The 21,337-nt window shown below is 49.2% G+C and overlaps 1 protein-coding gene across 7 annotated transcripts in view; it reads right to left on the bottom strand.

The window, feature by feature from the left end:
- ARHGEF9 (Cdc42 guanine nucleotide exchange factor 9) overlaps nucleotides 1–21,337 on the bottom strand; it is a 252,705-nt gene that overhangs the window by 217,014 nt on the left and 14,354 nt on the right. Inside the window, exons 2-3 of one of the 7 annotated variants that reach the window (XM_064159333.1) lie at nucleotides 3,627–6,118; nucleotides 3,408–3,520 (exon numbers count right to left, since the gene is read on the bottom strand). In XM_064159333.1, the coding sequence (XP_064015403.1) occupies nucleotides 3,500–3,520; nucleotides 3,627–6,059 (2,454 nt within the window). In that variant the 5' untranslated portion in view covers nucleotides 6,060–6,118 and the 3' untranslated portion in view covers nucleotides 3,408–3,499. Of the gene's footprint in view, nucleotides 1–3,401; nucleotides 6,119–21,337 lie in introns of those variants that run through there. The other 6 variants (XM_064159334.1, XM_064159332.1, XM_064159330.1 and 3 more) reach the window with 6 other exon arrangements.

Here is a 21,337-nt window from a genome sequence, read left to right as displayed (position 1 = left end):
TATCTGTTTGCACTGCCAGCACACTTAAAGCTGCCACAGTGCCTGCTCACAGGAGCTGACCAAGCCAAGCCACTCTGTCCCAGCAGCACCTTCTGCCTACATGGAGCTGAGTGTTTCACTTGAAATATAAATCCTTTGAGTAACATAAAGCATCCTGAAGCAGAGGCAGGAGGGCGAACAACAAGTACCAACAAAGATCTGGATGGAGCTCTAAAACAGTAAGAGGTTGGACTGTGGTGCTACTGTGGTGCTCAGGCTGGAGTTACTCCTCTTGCATGTTTATTTTCAGTAGAACATTTCCAAATGCCACTCCCTGGTGAGAGACAGAAAAGCAAATCCAACTCAAGCCATCCTACGTCCTTATTCACTGTAGGGGGTTGGGTTAGACAACCTTTAAAGGTCCCTTCAAACCAAACCAATCTATGATTCTATGAACCCCCTCGGGCATCTCAGGACATCTGTCACTGAAATCACAGAGTATCAGAGGTTTGAAGAGACCTCCAGAGATCAGTGATTCCAACCCCCCCTGCCAAAAGCAGGATCCCCTAGGGTAGTTTGCACAGGAATGCATCCAGGCAGGTTTCGAAAGTCTCCAGAGAAGGAGACTCCACAACCTCTCTGGGCAGCCTGTTCCAGTGCTCTGTGACCCCCACTGTAAAGAAGTTCCTCCTTATGTTGAGGTGAAACCTTCCATGTTCCAGTTTGTAGCCGTTGTTCCTTACTACTGCACACCACTGAAAAGAGATTGGGCAACGTCCCTGGAGGTCTTCAAGCAAAGACTGGATGAGGCACTTAGTGCCATGGTCTAGTTGACTGGATGGGGCTGGGTGGTGGGTTGGACTGGATGATCTTGGAGGTCTCTTCCAACCTAGTTCATTCTATGATTCTATGACACCCACTCCTCAGATAGTTAGAGATGTTGATGAGATCTCCTCTCAGTCTTCTCTTCTCCAGACTAAACAGCCCCAGGTCTCTCCATAGGGCAGATGCTTGAGTCCCCCAGTCCCCCTCTGTGGCTCTCCATTGGACTCTCTCCAGTAGGTTCCTGTCTCTCTTGAGCTGTGGAGCCCTGCTGCTGCAGTAGATTCTATAGTTCTGCTTCTATCCAGGACTATACACTGGGTCTGGGTTTGACACTGCCCCCACAATCACTGCACACCTCTGAACCCCTAGCCTGAGATAGGGGAGTGCAGGGGGGCATTCACAAAGCAGGGCTCCCACCCCACTGCTGTTTCTGCCTCCTGAGGCAGCAGCCCTTACGTGAAGCCGGAAGCCACAGCAGCTCCGAGGTCACTCTGCTATCGCCACGCTCAACGGGAACCGGGGGGAGGTTTCCTGTCCTGTTATCTCAAACACCGTAGTAAGTTTCTTACAGCATTTGTAAGCTGTACCAGCTGAGCTGGGGGCTTATGGCATCTCCTGGGCACAGCTGACCTAGCAATGGTTTTGGCCCAAGCGCTCTGCCATGAGGCATGCAGCCATTGCCCAAAGAGAGCAGAGATGGGAAGGCTCACCACAGGGCTGGTGAGCAGCAGCTGAGGGAACTGGGGTTGTTCAGTGTGGAGAAAAGGAGGCTGAGGGGAGACCTCCATGCTCTCTACAACTCCCTGAAAGGAGGCTGCAGTGAGGTGGGGGTCAATTTCTTCTCCCTAGTATCAGGTGACAGAATGAGAGGAAGTAGCTTCGAAATTGTGCCAGTGGAGTTTTAGGTTGGAGATTAAGAAGTTTCTTTCCTGCAAGAATGGCAGGCACAGGCTGCCCAGGGAGGTGGTGACGGTGGAGTCACTGCCCCGGAGGTGTTCAAGAAATGCATGGACGTGGCAGTTTGGGACATGCTTTAATGACCATGGTGGAGTTAGGTTGATGATTGGACTCAATGATCTTACAGATCTTTTCCAACTGAAGTAGTTTTGTGACCCTGTGTGGCTGCTCTGGGAAAAAAGTGCAGTGCTCCCTCTGCTCTCCTCCATCCGTCCACACCTCTGTTATCTCTCTGCTACCTAGAACACTTCCACCTCCATCCCTGTGAAGGGCCATCCTACCACAGCCCTCTCATTGAAGCTCCTCCTGAAACCATTTCTCCCAGACAGCACCGGAAGTGACTAACCACTCCTCAAGTTCCTGCAATTGCACAGCAAGCCGTCTGTATTTTCTTGTACTACACAAAATGGAAGCAGAAAAACAACTCCAGGAATAACTAACAATGCTGCTGCCCACTGCAGCTGTGAGTCAGAAGTGCAGATTTCTTTTTCCCCTCCCGACATTTTTAATCCACTGCCAATTTTCAAACACTTCCCCTCTTGGCTCAGAAGTTGCAGTGACTCCTTTTCCAACAGGGATTTGTGTCATCACCTGTGTAACATCATTGGTCCCCTCCAAGCCCAAAGGAGAAAGTTTCTTCATTAATTGATTCAATTTCCCTCCTTGGCAAAAGTCATTATTTCAGCCTTAGCTAATCAACAGAGACAACAAAGATGGTTTGCCCACTGATTTCACAACTGGCAAAGAGCAATGTGAGCCTGGCACAGCTGATATGGCTGCAACTGCTCACAGATTTGGGCCCCAGACAGAGAGATAAGTGATGGGTTGAGAGCTATTGGGGAAATTTATCAGCCTTAGGAAGCCTTTTCTCATCCTGCTTGTATGATTTCCTTACCTATGGGACTTCTGAGGTTTCCTAGTGTTCAAATGCAGTAATCACTTCAATGTATTTGACAATTTTAAGGGCTTAGAAAGACTTGCTAGTAACAAAGAGGAATACACTGCCATAATTAGAGCCACCACCATGGCCCACCTTTTGCTTATTCAATCAAGGTGCTTATTGTCAAGGGATAATCATCTTCATAAGATCATAAAATCACGGATTCATCTGGGCTGGAAAGGATCTTTAAGCTTGTCAAGTCAAATCACTAACCCAGCACTGCCAGGTCACCACTAAACCACATCACTCAGTGCCACATAGTCACAGCTCCTAAAGTCCTCCAGGGATGTGGACTCTACCACTGCCCTGGGCAGCCTGGACCAGGGCTTGACAATCCTCCTGTCAAAGAAATTATTCCTCATGTTCAATCTAAACCTCCCATAGAGCAGAACTTTAGGGCATTCACTCTTCTCCCAAGGAACAAGTGACAGGAGAAGAGGCTAACCCTCACCTGGCTCCAGCCTCCTTTCAGGGAGTGTAGAGAGGCAGAAGATCTCCCCTCATCTTCTGCTGAACAACCCTCAGTTGATCCTCCAAAGTTTCCCTGTGTCCTCAGTTGCTGCTCTAGATCATTCACCAGCTTCATTGCCCTTCTCTGGACCCCCTCCAGCCTCTCAATATCCTTCTTGGAGCAAGGGGGACTAGGAGATGTTTAGGAGTAGGGGCTTATAGAAATCATTACAGAAGAGGCTCCTCTTACCTTTCCATTTTTGAGGCGTCCTGAGGAGACGATCCTGGAGACGCGCACCTGGAAGGGCCGGCACTCATCGTCACAGTCAAACTGATCCTCCCCGTCCATTAGATCCAGAGAGCTCTCTTCTACAAAGGAAGTGGTTCCACGCTTTTTAAGGTGGCAGTCAGCCTCCTCCAAAACCTGTCCTGCTGTGCATTTTAAAATAGTCACCACAGAAATGTCAATACCAACCACTGGAGAACAGCCCAGGGCCACAGCATCCAGGTTATTCACAGGAAGACCTTGAGAACGTGGCAGATCCCTGCCCATAGCCTGTGTCTTCTCCAGAGTACTGCTCATGTCTTCAATCTCTTCCATCAGGGTCACCTGTGGGAGTTGGATCAGTGCCCCAGTCACTGCACAAATGTCACCCTCTGCATCTGAAGAGTGGCCCAAGTCCACAGAATCCAGATGATTCACAGGAAAACCTTCAGAACATGGTAGGTCCTCACCTACAACCTGTGTCTTCTCTGGAGTAGTGCTCAAGTTCTGAATCTCCAGCTCATCTCTAGACAAGTCTTGCAAAGGCAACTCATGATTTCTCAAGTCCTGCATATCCAGTTCTGTCCTTGAAAGTTCCTGGGCCACTGCTGGAGATGGATCCATGTCTTCAGCAACCACTGGAGCACAGCCCATGTCCTTAGTATTAGGTTCAGTTAAGGGCACCTGTGGAAGCTGGATCAGATCCTCAGTCACTGCAGAAAGGTCACCATCTGCAGCTGGAGAACAGCCTGGATCTACAGCACACAGATTATTCACAGGGAGAGCTTGAGAACACATCAGATCCCTGCCTATGACCTGTGCTTTCTCCAGAGTACTGCCAGTATCTCGAATCCCCAGCTCACCTCTAGACAAGTCTTGCAAATGTAGCTCAGGATTTCTCAAGTCCTGCATATCCAGTTCTGTCCTTGAAAGCTCCTGAGCCACTGCTGGAGATGGATCCATGTTTTTAGCAGCCACTGGAGCATAAGCCACGTCCTCAGTATCAAGTTTAGTCAGCAAAGTCTGTGAAGAGTGGATCAGCACCTCAGCCACTGCAGGGAAGTCACCATCAGCAGCTGGAGAATGGCCCAGGTCTGCAGTATCCAGATTATTCACAGGAAGACCTTGAGAACTTTGCACATCCCTGCTCATGACCTGTGTCTTCTCTGGAGTACTGTCTGAATCCTCAGTTTGTTCACCCAAAGTCATCTGTGGAAAGTCAGTCAGATCCTCGGGGGGGTCTTTAGTGTTTAGCTCTATGAAAGAATCATCTGCATGCTCTGGCAAGCGGGAAATGGACAGTTCTGGCCCAAAGGGTGCAAGTGATCTTTCATTAAACTTACCATTCTCACTGCCCAGGGCAGAGGAACCAACATTGTGACACACCTCTGTGGCTTTGCAATGCTGCATGGGCTCCTTCCCCACCAAACTCTCAAAGCTGAGATTGTCCCACATGCCTGAATCTGGGGACTGCAGACACGCTCCCACCGTGCAGAACGCCCTTGCGCTGTCGTTCTCGATAACCAAGCCCTCTTTGTGGGAGGTCACATCCTGCTTCCAGCCACGGAAACTCCGCTGAGGCCTTTTCTCATCAGGTGAAAAAGCCTTTGAAGAGCCTCGCAGCCTTCGAGCTGCCTCAGCCACACTGGTGAAGAACCTCACAACACCCCCAAAGTGGGTGGCTTTGGTTGCACTGTTTGATTTTTTTCGCTGGCTGAGATTCTCCTCACATCTCGTATCAAAGTCCAAATAAGAAGCAGAAGGATCAGTTATATTTTCTAAGTTCTGGAAATTGGTTTCAGCCCTTTGATCTGGAAGCTTTGAATTATCTTTGCCAGTTAATGAAATTCCTTTCAGATAGTTCCAGACATCAGAGCTTCTCCCTCTTCTGCTCTCCTGTGGGAGCACAGCACACCTCTTTTGATTGTCCCCTTCTATAACTGAAGGGCTCTTCAAACTCTCAAAATTCAAAGACTCACTCTTTCTAGCTGGTATTTTATGGCAGTTGCTATCATTATCCTCACTGTGTAACCTGACATTAATATCCCTGAGACATTTGCTTTCACTGACATCAATTTCAGGAATGCTGATGTTCAGCTCTATGTCTTCAAAAGAAGAATCCAAATCGTCAATGTACCCCGCGTAGGAGTGGCGGGAGGGCCTCCGACCATCACTTGGTTTCTTAACCCTGTAGATAGCTCTTTGCCCAGTGCCATGGTGGTCCTCCTCTGGGTCACAGGGAACCTGGACTGTGGATGCTCTCAAATCTGTGTTCTTAGCCGTCCTGGAGGTTCTTCCCTTTTTTGATGGCCTCACCCTGTCCATGAAAGATGGCTTTTTTACTTCTGTGACCTCAGAGGTAACTCCCAGCAGGATCATGGACTGGGGTCTTTCCTTATTGGCCGAGAGTCCCTTCCTTCGTCTAACGAAATTCCAGATCCGGCTGCCCTTGGTCATCTTCTTATACCTGGGTGCTTCCTCCCGGTCGCTGGGGATCGCGTCACTGGAGGTGCAGTGCTCAGCACTACAGCCCTCCAGCTTGACAGGACTCCCATCCTCCATGTTTGCTTGGAAAATCCTGTTGGCATATCCATTTGGAGCTACCACGGAACCAGTACGCTGGCGGCCCTCTAGAACTTCCATCGCCCTGGCTTGCAAGCTGGTCACAGCTGCATGGTCTTCAGATTGCTTTCTTCACAAGACTGAAGGAAACAAAAGAAGAACAGAGGAATGCAATTAGGAAAAGCTTTTTTAGAAGCCATATTTGTTAAAGTATCCCAGGTCAAATCTTACTCCAGTGACAGTGGTAGTTTTGCCACTGATTTCAAGTGAGGCTGAAATACTGCTTCTAAACTGTCTGAACTCTAAAGCAGCTGAAATCTGATTTAAATGACTGCTAGGTTTAGCAACAGCAAATAAACTTCCTGCATTAATAAAGTTACCACAAAGTGTACACAGAACACCATAAATCATAGGTTTGGTTTGCAAATGGCTAGGACTCTAAATGAATCAGAGTAAAAGACAGAAAGGAAAAGAGGAAATTGCAGTAAAGCAGCCCTGCACATGTCACTGTCATCTCCACCAGCCCCATCTGCCAGGAACCGGCAACGAACTCCCAACAAGTTCACTCTCTTCAGGCAAGCATTCAAAGAAAAGTCAGGATGAGTCTTTTCCTGGAACCAATGCAAGTCTGAAATACTACATTAGAAAACTCATGAAATATCCAAGCCAAGTTTTTCTTACTATAGCTATGGCACCAGCATGGGAATCCTTTACTGGAACTGAACTGCTAAAGGAAAGCTGCTTGGTCACCACTCAGTGCTACTCAAAACACATGCTCCCCTCAAATGAGTTCCAGCCTAAGTGAATAGGATTAAAACTGCAAGTGTTACAGTAACAGAAACCACTCCAAACTCTTTGTGAGAATACATTCATACTCCTGTTCATAGAGATCCTTAAGTTTCTCTTCTGTTGGTGCACCTCCCACTCTGCCTTGCTGCTACAGCTCCATAAGGAGGTCTTCACATCGGTTTTTACCTTTGTGACATGCAGAACTTCACACTAGGCACTAAACGGGGTTAAATTCCCTCAATTTCCAGGGAGGAAAAAGAAAGCAAGAGCAGGAAGAAGCAGTACAGCCCTCTGTTTTACCCCAAGCACAGGGAGAGCAGAGAGAAAGCAGGCAGCCATCCTACAGCACTCTGACAAAAAGGCAACAGCTTCACTCCTGCTCTCATCCATTTTACTCCTCTCTCTCTAAGAGCAGTCCTCCTACCTACAAAAAACAACATTACCCTCACCAACTGTATTAAAATAAAGGTCATGATTGCAGCAGCTAATGTCCTGGACACCTCCTGGACAAAAAAAGGCTCATTCTTGCAATCAAATAAACTTCTCTTCCTACCTTTCCACCACATTTAGCTTCGATAAGCAATAACCCACGAGACCTCTGTGGATGGCAGACACACCAAGAGCGCAGCCAAGTGAGGTCAAAAACCTGAACAGGAGCAACTAATGCACGACTTTTTTAATGAAGAAGTCACCTGGCTTCCACTACAGCCATGACACAGGGTTTGTGACGAGCATTTCTGGCACCAAAGTGGTACTCTGGCTGGCAAAACCAAATGTTTGGCTCTGCGGCGAGTTGACTGTGCCAGATGTCCACCCTACCACCTTCCCTCCCTAAACAGGACAGAGGGGAGAAGTTCAGATGAAAAAGCTCATGGGTTGATACAAAGATATGGGGATCCTTTACCAACTACAGGCAGAACAAACCCAACTCAAGTAAAATTAGTTGGATTTATTGCCAGTTAAAATCGATTTGGATAACAAGAAACAAAGATGAAACTAACACAACACCTTACTCACGCTCACTCCCTTCTTGCCCACGGCTCAACTTCCCTCCTTATAGCTCTACCTCCCTCCTTCCTTCCCAATTGCTCCAACCCCTCCCAAGGGATGCAAGGGGCTGAGGAATCGGGAGAGGTATGGTCAGGACACGGCAGGTTCTGTGCCGCCTGTCCCTTCCCCTCACGCCTGTCCTGTGGGGCCTCCACAGGCCGCCATTGCTGCCAGGGAACATGGCCCTGCTCCCGCACTTCACTGTCACAAACCTCGGCGCTCACAGCACAGCTTCCCTTGGTCTTCACCCATCCTCACTCCTTTCTGCTGGTTTTGTCCTTCCTTAACCACCTTTCACCAGCCGGGGCTCTGCTCTGGGCCGTGGTGCAGCCGCTGTAGATGGCCATGCCCAGCACCGGGCAGTGCTGCCTCTCCTCACAGCGGCCTGCACAGCCCCCAGCACTCGCCCCTCACAAAATGCACCTCCCACAGCTACACCTCCCACAGCTACACGCCCCGGGTATTGCCAGTTACACCTCCCACAGCTACACCTTCCACAGCTACACACCCCGGGTATTGCCAGTTACACCTCCCACAGCTACACCTCCAACAGCTACACACCCCGGGTATTGCCAGTTACACCTCCCACAGCTACACCTCCCACAGCTACACACCCCGGGTATTGCCAGTTACACCTCCCACAGCTACACCTCCCACAGCTACACACCCTGGGTATTGCCAGTTACACCTCCCACAGCTACACCTCCCACAGCTACACACCCTGGGTATTGCCAGTTACACCTGCCACAGCTACATCTCCCACAGCTACACACCCCGGGTATTGCCAGTTACACCTTCCACAGCTACACCTCCCACAGCTACACACCCTGGGTATTGCCAGTTACACCTGCCACAGCTACATCTCCCACAGCTACACACCCTGGGTATTGCCAGTTACACCTCCCACAGCTACACCTCCCACAGCTACACACCCTGGGTATTGCCAGTTACACCTGCCACAGCTACACCTCCCACAGCTACACACCCCGGGTATTGCCAGTTACACCTCCCACAGCTACACGCCCCAGGTATTGCCAGTTACACCTCCCACAGCTACACACCCCGGGTATTGCCAGTTACACCTCCCACAGCTACACCTCCCACAGCTACACACCCCGGGTATTGCCAGTTACACCTCCCACAGCTACACACCCCAGGTATTGCCAGTTACACCTCCCACAGCTACACGCCCCAGGTATTGCCAGTTGCACCTTCCACAGCTACACCTTCCACAGCTACACACCCCGGGTATTGCCAGCTATACCTTCCATGGTTACACGCCCTGGGTATTGCCAGTTGCATCTTCCACAGCTACACACCCCAGGTACTGTCAGCTACACCTTTCACAGCTACACGCCCCAGGTACTGCCAGCTACATGCCCTGGGTAGTGCCAGCTATGCCTTGTATAGTTAGACTGTATCTTGTCCAATGCACCCCACACAGTTACACAGCAGACAGCGAACAGTGGGACCAGGGCAGGGATCAATCCACCACACCTTGAATCCTGGGGTCAGTTTTGGGGCCCTCGCTCTGAAGAGGACATTGAGGGGCTAGAGCAGGTCCAGAGAAGAGCAATGAAGCTGGTGAAGAGTCTGGAGAAGAGGTCTGGTGAGGAGCAGCTGAGGGAACTGAGGTTGTACAGCCTGGAGAAAAGGAGGCTGAGGGGAGACCTTCTGGCTCTCTACAACTCCCTGAAAGGAGGTTGGAGCCAGATGAGGGTTGGTCTCTTATCCCAAGCAATAAGCAACAGAATGGCCTCAAGTTGCACCATCAGAAGTTCAGGCTGGGCACAAAGAACAACTTCTTCCCCAAAAGAGTTGTCAAGTCCGGCCCAGGCTGCTCGGGGCAGTGGTGGAGTCCCCATCCCTTGAGTGGTTTCAAAGCCACGGAGATGTGGTGCTGAAGGACACAATGTAGTGGTTACCTGGCAACTCAGAGTTAATGGTTGGATTTGATGACTGTAAAGTTCTCTTGCAACCAAAATGATTCCACAATTCTATATTCATTTTCCACACACACAGCCTCACTCTACTCTGGCCATCCACTCAGCCCGCTGCCTTTTGTACTCATCATGATGGAGATTTTCAAAGAGAACCTCCTTCCCCAGGCAAAGGCTTGTTTCCTCTGCCTGCCACCACTTAAACCCTGCAGCACAAATTCACAGACACTGTGCTGCACAGAAAGCCTTTCTTCCCAACGAGCCAAGGGTTTAGTGGGACTGCTCCTCCATATGGCACTTGAGGAGACCACCAGCTCCTCCTTCCCCAGGCTGTCACTCTGGGTCTGCGAGTCATTCACAGACATCATCCCTGCTGCAATTTAAAGAGGAACATATTGGAATGGATTTGAAGAAGTGGAAAGAAAAAAGGACAATTTGAGTAATTTCAACTTGTGCAGCCAATTGGCAGCAAAAGACAGGGAAAAAAAAAATCACAAAAGGTCCACATTTTATTGTTTTTTTCTCTTTCCAGTTTTATATTTTATTGGGTTTGGCTCAGTGGATCCTGCATGAGGAAAGAAGATTCAAAGGCTTGTCTGTGAGGTCTTTGGAGGGATGCTAGCATAAGAGAAGAAAGAGGCTGTATGGCCCTCCTCAAAGAAGCAACACAACCCAGAAACACAGGGGTTCAAGGGTGGCTTTAAAAGAAAAATACATATACAGATGATTTTTTCAAAAGCAGCTTTAAACCAGACATAAATTAAAGTCACCACAACGCCAAAACTGAGTGCTCTAGCAAAGAGAAGACCAGTGCTTGGTGGCTTCTTTCCACCACAGCCTCACCTGAACCTCTCTTCATCTTTGAAACCATCATTGTTGCTTTGGCAAAGCCCTCCCTGAGGAATAGATGGAATAGCAGGACACAGGCATAGGGCTCAGACAGCCTTTTGACAGGCTGCTAGCAAAGTGTGAGAAAAGCACCTTATTGTGGTCTCCTTCGCAGCAGCGAAGGCTGCACACACCAAAATCACTGAGTAACCTTGGCAAGAGCCAACTCACAACCTGTTATTGCACCGTCATCCAAACCAGATCCAGCCTGAGGATTGTCACTGTCTCACCCAGAGCTAAGCCTCCCAGCACCCAGGCAAATTCTCTGTATTTGAACAAAGTTCAGCTGCCTTTGCTCAGGCTTCCTCGACCAGGTGCCAAGATCTGCTATGCTCCATCAACCAATACAGCCGCTGAAATTAGTGTCTGTCACTGTGCAAACACACAACAGCAGCTTGCTTGTGGGAAGCCTCTGTTTTATATAAGCCAACCAGAGAAAAGGTGTCAGCCTTGTCAACCAAACCACACAGGCTCCAGGGCACTAAGGCCCTTAATGACAAAACCAAATTAGAGCAGGGAGAAGAATAGGCTTGAGAGTATCTGATAAACCATTACTCATCTTTCTGGGGAGCAGAAGTTAATGAAACACTTGGAGTGTATTTTTGAGCACATCTACTAGCCAGAAAACTACAACAGTTAGTCAATGGCCTTTTTACTTCCCCTTCCTGCCCTTACGCTGCAAGCGTAGTTGAAGATGTCAAGTCATAGTAAGTTACCACCTAGCAGCTAAGCTACAGCTACCACCTGTGTGAGGCACCCTAACCAGAGAGAACATGAGGTTAGCACTATTACTTTGCATCTCTTGCACTACCCTTGGAATTCCCTCAAGCTCAGAGGGTGGCTCAGCCAGGCTGGTGTATTTGGTCCATAAAATACCCATCTCACCTGGTGAGGGAAACCCTTTCATAAAACAACAGCTATCCATCAAACCCTGAAAACTGCTCCAACTTAGAGGAGTCCCATGGGCCCACACCCTGAGCTCTTGTCCTTCTCACCACACAGTAGCCTTTCATTCTCAAAAATACACCTTCTAGGTGACTGAAGTGGACAAGGATCACACAAAGTCCTAAGCAAATGACACAAGATGAGCTACACAAATATCTGTATGATGACCATACGACCACGATTCTTTGCCAAATTCTCCTTTGTATTTTGCACTGTCTACACTCTTAAGAAAGAACTAGGTGCTCTGCATTGCCTCCATGATTGCATAACATTGCCCTGGCAACAGGGCTTTTGTAGCATGATACAGGTGGGAGTAACAGCAATTTTGTTCTTTTCAAGTGCGATCAGCAAACGGATAGAAAAGCAGACATAACACCAGAGGCACAGGTAGCACTCACTGAAGTCACCAGTTCTCATAGGCTTAGAGGACATCACAGAACAGTTCAGGTTGGAAGAGACCTTTGAGATTGAGCCCAAACGCTCACCTAGAGACAACAATCCTACCACTGCTGCTAAGCTACTCCCACTAACCACGTCCCTCAGCACCACCATCCACCCCTCTTTCAAATGCCTCCAGAGAGGGCAATTCCATCACCACCCTGGTTAGCCCATTCAAACCAGGTCTAAGCAATCAGGGCTGTCACAGGGACTGATTCTTCTCACAGACACCCTTCTTCTTCTGCACTGACCCAAAGTAAATTTACAGGAGTCATCCACCACCATAGCAAAATAAGCATCCATGTGCTAACCTTGCTGCTGCCCAGTACCTGCAGAACCTTCTCCTAAGAAAATCAGCAATTACCTCTTTCTCCAGAGACACATCTTACAGAGAAGGGAAAAAAACGGCAGCTACTCCTTCCTGCCCTCATGAGTGGATCTTTAGAACCTTGTTTAATGGCTTTCCAGTTCCTTCCACATCCTTGTGCAGTCAGACTGCTCATACCTGTGTGCATTGTGGAGCTCATTTTGATTGTTTGTAAGGTTAAAAAAACCCAGTTGGGAATGTCACACAGGAGGATGCTCCAAGGGGACCACTCTGAGCAGCAGGATGTATATCCCAACAAATGCACTCAGGAATGCCCACAGAATCTAGGTGTTCTCTGTTGGAAAGGACCTTTAAAGGTCATCCAGTCCAACCACCCTGTGTCAGAAGGGACATCCTCAACTAGAGCAGGTTGCTTGCTCAAAGCCACAACCAACGTGACCTGCAATGGTTCCAGAGATGGGGCAGCTACCATCTCTCTGGGTCAAACAATTCTCCCTTCTCTCCAGCCTGAATCTTCCTCTTTCAGTTCAAACCATCACCCCTTGTCCTCTCACAACAGGCCCTGCTCAAAAGCCTGTCCCCAGCTTTCTTCTGGCCCCCTGAAGTCCTGAATGGCCACAGGAAGGTTTCCCGAGAGCCTTCTTTTCTCCAAGCTGAACAACTCCAACTCCCTTAGCCTAGGCTCACAGCAAAAAGGTTCCATCACTTGAATGATTCCTGTGACCTCTTCTGGACCCATTCAAACAGGTTCATGTCTCCACTAGCCATCAAAAGGAAACTCAGCCATCCCTAGACATTGTAGCATCCTGAAGAATATTTTTTCCAGGTTACAGTCAACTTGTAAATCCCCTCTTATCCAGCAACCCAAGAAGAACTGTTCTGACGGAGGCCTCCAGGAGCACCGAGCCTTTGAAGAGATCAGAGGAAATTGGTGGTGCCATAGCTCTTGGGCCAGTCTGGACAGGATCTGATGTGAGAAATGTTTTCTCCACCACCTCTGGCAAAAAGCACCTGGAGACATCAACTTTTGGAGTAGGGAGGGCCTGAGACTCATTACACCTCAGCTGCAAAGAGGACACTAGCAGCATATGAGGGGGTTCAAGCCACACTGTAAGTAACTGGTATAAGTCCAGCAAATCTTGGCACCATGACCTGTGCTGTGCTGGATGTTCAGGTGAGTGGATCTGCTCTTGCTGTGGAGCAGCAACTCAACACAACCATCCAAAGCTCTCCATCCCCCTCTCTCGCCTCTCAGCAGTGCTAAATTTGCTTCACAACCCATTGGCCTCCCCCAGCATCGCGTGGCACTGCCGATTTGTGCTGAAGGCCCGGGGGTGGCACAGCCAAGGGCAGCAGCCTCACCAGGCAGCAGCCAGAGCCAGAATGCAGCAAGGGCCCCTGGGGATACGATCTTCCACTTGGCTCTTCCTCTGCGGGATCCAAAATAACAAACAAGAAGGAGCCTTTGGCCATTGTTTCTCGGGGAAGGGGGGCGGTGGGGAGAGGGCAGGCGGCACAGGCTGCCAGAAGGCATGGCTTGAGCTGAGGAAGTCCTGCCCGGGCTTCGGTGTATCCGCTCCTCTCCAGGAGGGGCGGGGGGAGGCAGGAAGAAGAGAAAATAGAGAACAAATGATCATATAACCCTTGAGAGAAACCTGTCTGCTGGAGGAGAGCGCGTTTAGCCCAAGCATGCAGCGCCTCTCGCTATACAAAAGAAAAAGAGGAAAGAAAACCCCACCAGTTCTTCCGTTACCATGTTCTACCACCCAAAAAAAATGGGAGGAAACAGATGTTAAGCTCTCCAGCGTCAGGAAATTATCTCTTTCATGAGGGTACAGCTACTTCAATGTATTTAGGTCAAATAAATAGGGAGAGAATTGTGCCTTCACCCCTATTCTGTTTATGTCTCCGTAGCCATCTCAGCCCCTCTCAGCACCACTCTGAAGCGCCCAACTCCAAAACCACATTCAAGCTTTTCCAGCTTGCTACCAGCTAACACCCATAGAAGCCAGCCACACTCAAGCCCCACCAACAGATTCCCAGCTTGCAACTGCTCACAACATCAACTGCTGCAGCTACAAAAATTCAGCATCTTCTGTTCACAGGACAAGAAAGAGTTTGCTGCTGAGCTTCAGTCAGGCATGGTAGCACTGCAGCTTGCATGGCAATTCTTTCAAGTAGAAGCATAGAGGAGAGAACTGGATGAAACATCTGCAAAAGGGATCTCCAGGCCATTAGCAAGAACAGTTACAACTTTCCGGCGCTGTGCTCCCTGAGGAGCACCGACCAAGTGCCCATAGGAAGCAACCATAGAATTCAACCAGCATTTTAAATGCTCTGCACAATGCGTTACACAGGAAGTTAAACCCCTTCCATGACGGGCAGGAGACCAGTTTGAATTCCTTTACAATCAGGGGCAGACAGACCTTACTGCAACATGCACTGGCAGCCCAAAAAGCCAACCGTGTCCTGGGCTGCATCAAAAGGTGCGTGGCCAAGGGAGATGATTCTACTCCTCTGCTCTGGTGAGACCTCACCTGGAGTACTGCATCAAGCTCTGAAGTCCACAAGACAAAGAGAGGCGTGGATCTGCTGGAGGATGATTAGAGGACTGGAGCACCTCCCCTATGGGGACAGGCTGAATTGGGTCTGTTCAGCTTGGACAAGTGAAGGCTCCAGGGAGACCTCAGAGTAGCCTTTCAGTACCTGAAGGCAGCTACAAGGAAGCTAGAGGAGGAGTTTTTATAAGAGTCTGTGGTGACAGGACAAGGGCAATGGTTTTAAACTGGAGCAGGGTAGATTGAGATTGGACATTAGGAAAAAGCTCTTCACTATGCATGTGGTGAGGCACTAGAACAGGTTACCCAGAGGAGCTGTGAATGTCTCATCCCTGGCTTTGAACAATCTGGTCTAGTGAGAGGTGTCCCAATCCATGGCAGGGGGGTTAGAAGTAGATGATCTTTAAAAAGGGCCTCTTCTGACCCAAAGCACTCTATGCAACACTAACTTTTCAATGGTGGAAGGGACCCTGCAGCAAGAGTCTCACTCCATCACGAAGGGCAACCCACTAGACCAGCTAAGAGCAGGCAAACATGCTGCTCTCCCTCTGGCAGCAAGCATCTGCCCCCACAGTTTTCACTGGTGTAAGCCAAAACTTTTTTAACCCTGGCTCTCCATTTGTGTTTCTGCTAATCCAGTGTCCTGCAGGCAGACGGGTGGGTGCACAGGCAGACAGCTCCATCCCTGTATTCATACGGACGGAACTCCAAGCTTCAGCCTGAGTAAATCAGCTCACTCATGTCTAATTTAAACATTACTTCCTTCCCATTTCAGGGAGCTTTAGAGTTTGTGCGACGGCTAAACACAACCAAATTAGAGCAGGACATTCATTCTGCCTGCATCTGAGGGAGAGACAGAGCTGCCCAGCTGCATCTGGCAGACAAACTGGCCCTGTGCTGCTGCTGTCAGGGGAGGGACCAGCTCACACTGGTGGTTTGGTGGGACTGATGAGATGATGTGACGGTGTCAGGCACTTCACCAGGCTGCCAGCACCTGGTTTTACATTATGCTGAGCCCTAAAACCTTCCACCAAGTCAGCAACAGCTTTATAAAGGGGAGAGATCCATTACCCAGCTCTTCATGTGAAGCTGGGCAGGAGAAACACGAGAGAAAAACACCGAGGTATAAAAGTCCATGTTAATTAAAACCAAAGGATGAAGATGTAACAGATTACTTCCTACTGCAGCTGAATTTCAGAGCACAGAGCACTGAAGGCTTTGGCATTGTACCTGTAGTGAAACCTTTCTCCAGATTCACAGAGCAGACCCATGAACTGCAGAAGAGAATGAACATGTCCTCTGCCCATTTAACCAGTACTATTGCTGCGTTAGCCCCTGCAGCTCCCTCACACTGCCCTGGGCCTTTTTTACAACTCTCCATTCTTTTAAGAGGCAGAAAACAAAACTAAGGTGACAACCAAATATATCTCAAAAGATAATTTCACTGTTGACACTCGGGATGCACAGAGACCCTCAAGAGAATGAAGGAGCCTGAAAAAGGAGCCATCTTCTAGAACAAAGTTATGCTTCCTCAGCCTTCTCAGGTACTTGGCACCAACTGCCACCATTATAACAGAGAAATATCTGCCGTTACAGGTAGGTTACTTAAGCTGCTCAGTAATCAGTTGAAAGTGGCTAATTAAACAAAAGAACATGTAATTACTGTGCCGAAGCAGATGCAGGTACTCCAATACCACAGTGATGAGCTAAAACTCAAGAGTACAGGCAAATTAAGGGTTCTACACCCACACATACCTCACGACGTCAGCTGAACAACATCAAGCCCCTGGCTCCATCCTTCCTGAGCATGGCAGCAGGCAATGAATTCAAGATGCTTTATGCTTATCTAGAGTAACAGGTTCAGTTCTGGGATCCTCAGATTAAGAGAGAAGGATCTACTGAAGATAATCCAGTAGAGGCTATGAAGATGCTTCTCTGTGAGGAGCAGACACTGGAAGACCTGGAGCAGCTAAGCCTGGAGAAGTGCAACCTGAGAAGGGGTCTGATCAATGCTTGGCAAGACATAAAGGGTGAGGGGCAAGAGGATGTAGCCAGATTCCTGTCAGTGGTGCCCAGCGACAGGATAAGGGGCAGTGGGCACAAACTAGAACCCAGGAGGATGCATCTGAACTGGACAAAAACCTTCTTTGCTGTGAGGTTGCTGAAGCCCTGGAGCAGGCTGCCCAGAGAGGTTGTGGAGTCTTGCTCCATGGAGAGCTTCCAAACCCTCCTGGACATTGTGATCCTGGGCAAGCTGCTGTGGGTGGCCCTGCTTTAGCAGGGGGTTGGACTGGACGATCTGCAGAGGTCTCTTCTGACCTCACCATGCTGGGATCCTGCAATGTTATATTGCTTTCCCAATTCATCAGTTTAATAGAGAGACTTCAGCGATTTCACAGCCATGATGTTTCTCTGCACTAAGTCCCTTAAAAGTCCTTTCCTCCCCCAAAAATGCAGAAGCAGAAAACCAAAGCTGCCCACATTCTGAACAGAAGAACAGAAATTAGAAGCCAGCATTTAATTGTTTATATATCAAGACAAAGTTAGTGTCTAAATAATTGTCTATTGTGTCCCAGAGACAGCACAGGAAAGCTCTTCCCCTAGCAGGGAGCCCACAGGTCACACATGCTTCTGCCATAACATTTGCTATAAATAATCTCTGGTTGAGCAAAGGTTTGTGCTAGTTCCAAAGCAGAGCGAGGCAGGACTCTGCTCCTATCGGTTTCAGCCATTAGCTCTCCCCAGAGAGTGCATATCCTACCCTATTGTTCCTGCTCAAATGTTTGAAAGAATTATTTTTTCCTTGCTTCTTTTGTTTGGGGAGTTTATTTATATTTCCTCTTTGAATTACCACTAAAACAAAATACAAAAGTGCCATCTTACAAGGCAGCTCAGCCATGCCACCACTGCAGCGAGGTGCGGAGGGTCACGTTCCGAGATCCATTGCCATAGTGACAGCTCCTGCAGCCTGCGTTTCTGTGGCAGTGTGTGTTCAGCATGCTCAGCTCAGGAGCAGGAACAAAAAGCTGAGTGCCAGCCACGGCTCCAGATTCAAATGCAAAGACTGAGAGCATGTGCACCAACTGGTTCTGCTCAGACACTTCCAGGAATCATTTCAGCGTTTATCCAGGAACTCCCTTACAGTGCCCTGGTGATGTCAGCAGGCATCTCACCTGGACACAACCACCTCTCTCTAAGGCTTCCTTCTGTCCCCAGAGAGAGAATGAAAGAATAGAATCACAGAATCATTTTGATTGGAAGAGATTTCAAGTTCAACCATTCACCCAGCACTGCCAGGTCACCACCAAACCATGTCCTCCAGCACCACATCTCCACAGTTCTGAAGCCCCTCCAGGGATGGGGACTCCATCACTGCCCTCAGCAGCCTGGGATAGGCCTTGACAATTCTCATGGGGAAGAAACCTCTCCTAACGTCCAACCCTGATACAACTTCAGACTGCTTCCTTTCATCTTGTCACTTGCTCCTTGGGAGAAGAGACTGATTCCAGCCTCCTTTCAGGAAGATGTAGAGAACCAGAAGAGAGATGCAGAGAGCCTCAACCTCCTTTTCTCTAGGCTGAAACCCCCCAGTTCCCTCAGCTGCTGCTCACAAGACTCACGTTCCAGATCCTTCAACAGCTTTGTCATTCTTCTCTGGACATAGTGAGCAACAAATTACAGCCTTACCATGCCCTGATATTGGTGGCAGGGCCTTCAGCAACCTGGCCCCTAGTGGAAGGTGTCTCTGCCTATGGTGTTAGAACTAAATTATCTTTAAGGTCTCTTCTAACCTCAACCATTCTGTAATGCTATGTAAAGCCCCACGGCTGCGAGGAGAAGCTGCCAGAGGTTTCAATTGTTCCCAGCCAGTACATTTCAGTAACAACAAATCTCTGCTGGCAAACTTTTCAAAGTGCCTTCCTAAATGCTAGTATTTTCCTACAGTCCTACTGAATGTATAATAAGATGTAAATATCATAATTTACATATTATATTCTCATTTTCCATCAGTCTGTGTTGTTATTTATAAGGCCAGGCTGGATGAGGCTCTGGCCAGCCTGATCTAGGGTAGGGTGTCCCTGCCCATGGCAGGGAGGGTGGAACTAGATGATCCCTTGTGGTCCCTTCCACCCCTGACTGATTCTATATTATTCTTTTCTCACAGTCCACATTTTTAGTTAAATATTAGGCTACTGTTTAAATATCAGCCTACTATTTAAATAGTAGGGCTGAAGATGAGGCAGCAGTGTGCCCAGGTGGCCAAGAGAGCCAATGGCATCCTGGCCTGCATCAGGAACAGTGTGGCCAGTAGGACAAGGGAGGTTATTCTGTCCCTGTACTCGGCACTGCTCAGGCCACACCTTGAGTGCTGTGTCCAGTTCTGGGTCCCTCAATTCAGGAAAGATGTTGAGGTGCTGGAAGGTGTCCAGAGAAGGGCAACAAAGCTGGTGAGGGGCCTGGAACACAAACCCTATGAGGAGAGGCTGAGGGAGCTGGGGGTGTTCAGCCTAGAGAAAAGGAGACTCAGGGGTGACTTCATTGCTGTCTACAACTACCTGAAGGGAGGTTGTAGCCAGGTGGGGGGATGGCCTCTTCTCCCAGGCAACCAGCAATAGAACAAGGGGACACAGTCTCAAGCTGTGCAGGGGAAAGTACAGGCTGGATGTTAGGAGGAAGTTCTTCACAGAGAGAGTGATTGGCATTGGAATGGGCTGCCCAGGGAGGTGGTGGAGGCACCGTCCCTGGAGGTGTTCAAGCAAAGCCTGGATGAGGCACTTGGTGCCATGGTCTGGTTGACTGGCTAGGGCTGGGTGCTAGGTTGGACTCGATGAGCTTGGAGGTCTCTTCCAACCTGGCTGATTCTATGATTATTCCTTCCCCACAGATTAGATTATTTATGTATTCTCTGCTTCTATGACTTTTTAACCCTAACAAAGGGTTAAGTGCCTCCTTGAGGAGGCCAGAAGAGACACACACAACTCAAGTGGCCACCGGTGCTTGCCCAGCCCCATCCCGCTGGCCGCGGTGCGCAGCGAGGGCGCCACCGGCAGATGAAAAAGCTCAGCAGTAATGATGCTAATTGAAGTGGATGTCGCTTCCCCGTGTCCCAAGCCAGCTCCTGCTGCCATGGGAGCGCGGCTGGCTGGAGTGAGGCTCCAGAGCGTGAGCAATGCGAGCTGACAGCCTCTGTGCAGGGAAAAGCCACCTCAGTGAGCCTGGCCAGACAGGGGATGTGCTCATCCTGCCTGCTCACAGCTGCTTGTTTGGTGTTATCTGCGCTACGCCGGCAGGGCAGGGCAGGTCCTCTCCACACGCTCGGGTTTGGAAATCTTGGCTTGCAAGATGTGCATGTTTACTGACCAAAGCCTGGGTCCTTTTTCACAGGGAGCTGGAGATTCTGTCCCAAGCGTTAGGGCTCTTTTTCTGTCACCCTTTTCTACATCCTGCTGAGTCCTTTTCAGCAGCAAGTGGATTCATCACTATAGCTGGCAAAGCCAATACAAACCAGGAAAGCACAAGGCCAGTCACCCTGAAAGGACCTGTCTCGACCCCTCTGAAAGTGCATCTCTTCATCTCCAAGGCTAAGCTCAGCACACCTACATCTTCACCCATCCTCTAAGTGCACAAGCTGTTTGGGACTGCATGCAGGCACCACCTGGGTCTTGCAGGATGTCACACAGCATGCATAAACAAACCCTGCAAGCATGCAAGAAACCAAAATACACTGAACTGTCAGCTCATAAAAATCACAAAGTGTTTTGGTTGAAACAGACCTCCAACATCAAGTCCAAGCAACAACCTGAGACCACTGTGGCCATTAAACCATGTCCCAAAGTCCCATGTCCACATGTTTCTTGAACACATCTGAGGACAGTGACTCCACCATCTCCTTAGGCAGCCTGTTCCAGTGCTTGACTATTCTTGCAGGAAATAAATTGTTCCTAATATCCAACCTAAACTTCCCCTGGCACAATTTCAGGCCATTTCCTCACGTTCTATCACCTGATACCAGAGAGAAGAGACCAACCCCCACACCTCACTCCAGCCTCCCTTCAGGGAATTGCAGAGAGCAATGAGGTCTCCCCTCAACCTCCTCTTCTCCAGACTAAAGAACCCCTCTGTTGCTCCTCATACATTTCTGCAAGGCCATGCACCCCATTGCAGGCACAGGACCAGGCCACAGCAAGCCAAGAAGCAGTTGCTGGTGTTTTCTCAAGGATTAGCTTCCAACCCTGCTCAGCTGGTGCAAGAGCTACAGAAACTCCCACACTTGAGCTCAACCTGCCTGCACAGGCAGGGAAGGGCTGGCCCTGGCTCCAGCTCACTGGCACTGCCAGCATTTGCAAAACCTGCTGAGTTCTCTGGATGTTGTCCCAGTGTTGTGTCTTTTGTCTGGCTGGGGCTAGAGCTTGGTACCAGGGC

The sequence above is a fragment of the Pogoniulus pusillus genome, chromosome 19 (assembly GCF_015220805.1).
Source record: "Pogoniulus pusillus isolate bPogPus1 chromosome 19, bPogPus1.pri, whole genome shotgun sequence".
Classification (NCBI taxonomy): Eukaryota; Metazoa; Chordata; class Aves; order Piciformes; family Lybiidae; genus Pogoniulus; species Pogoniulus pusillus.
This window is presented reverse-complemented; position numbering and strand designations above follow the sequence as displayed.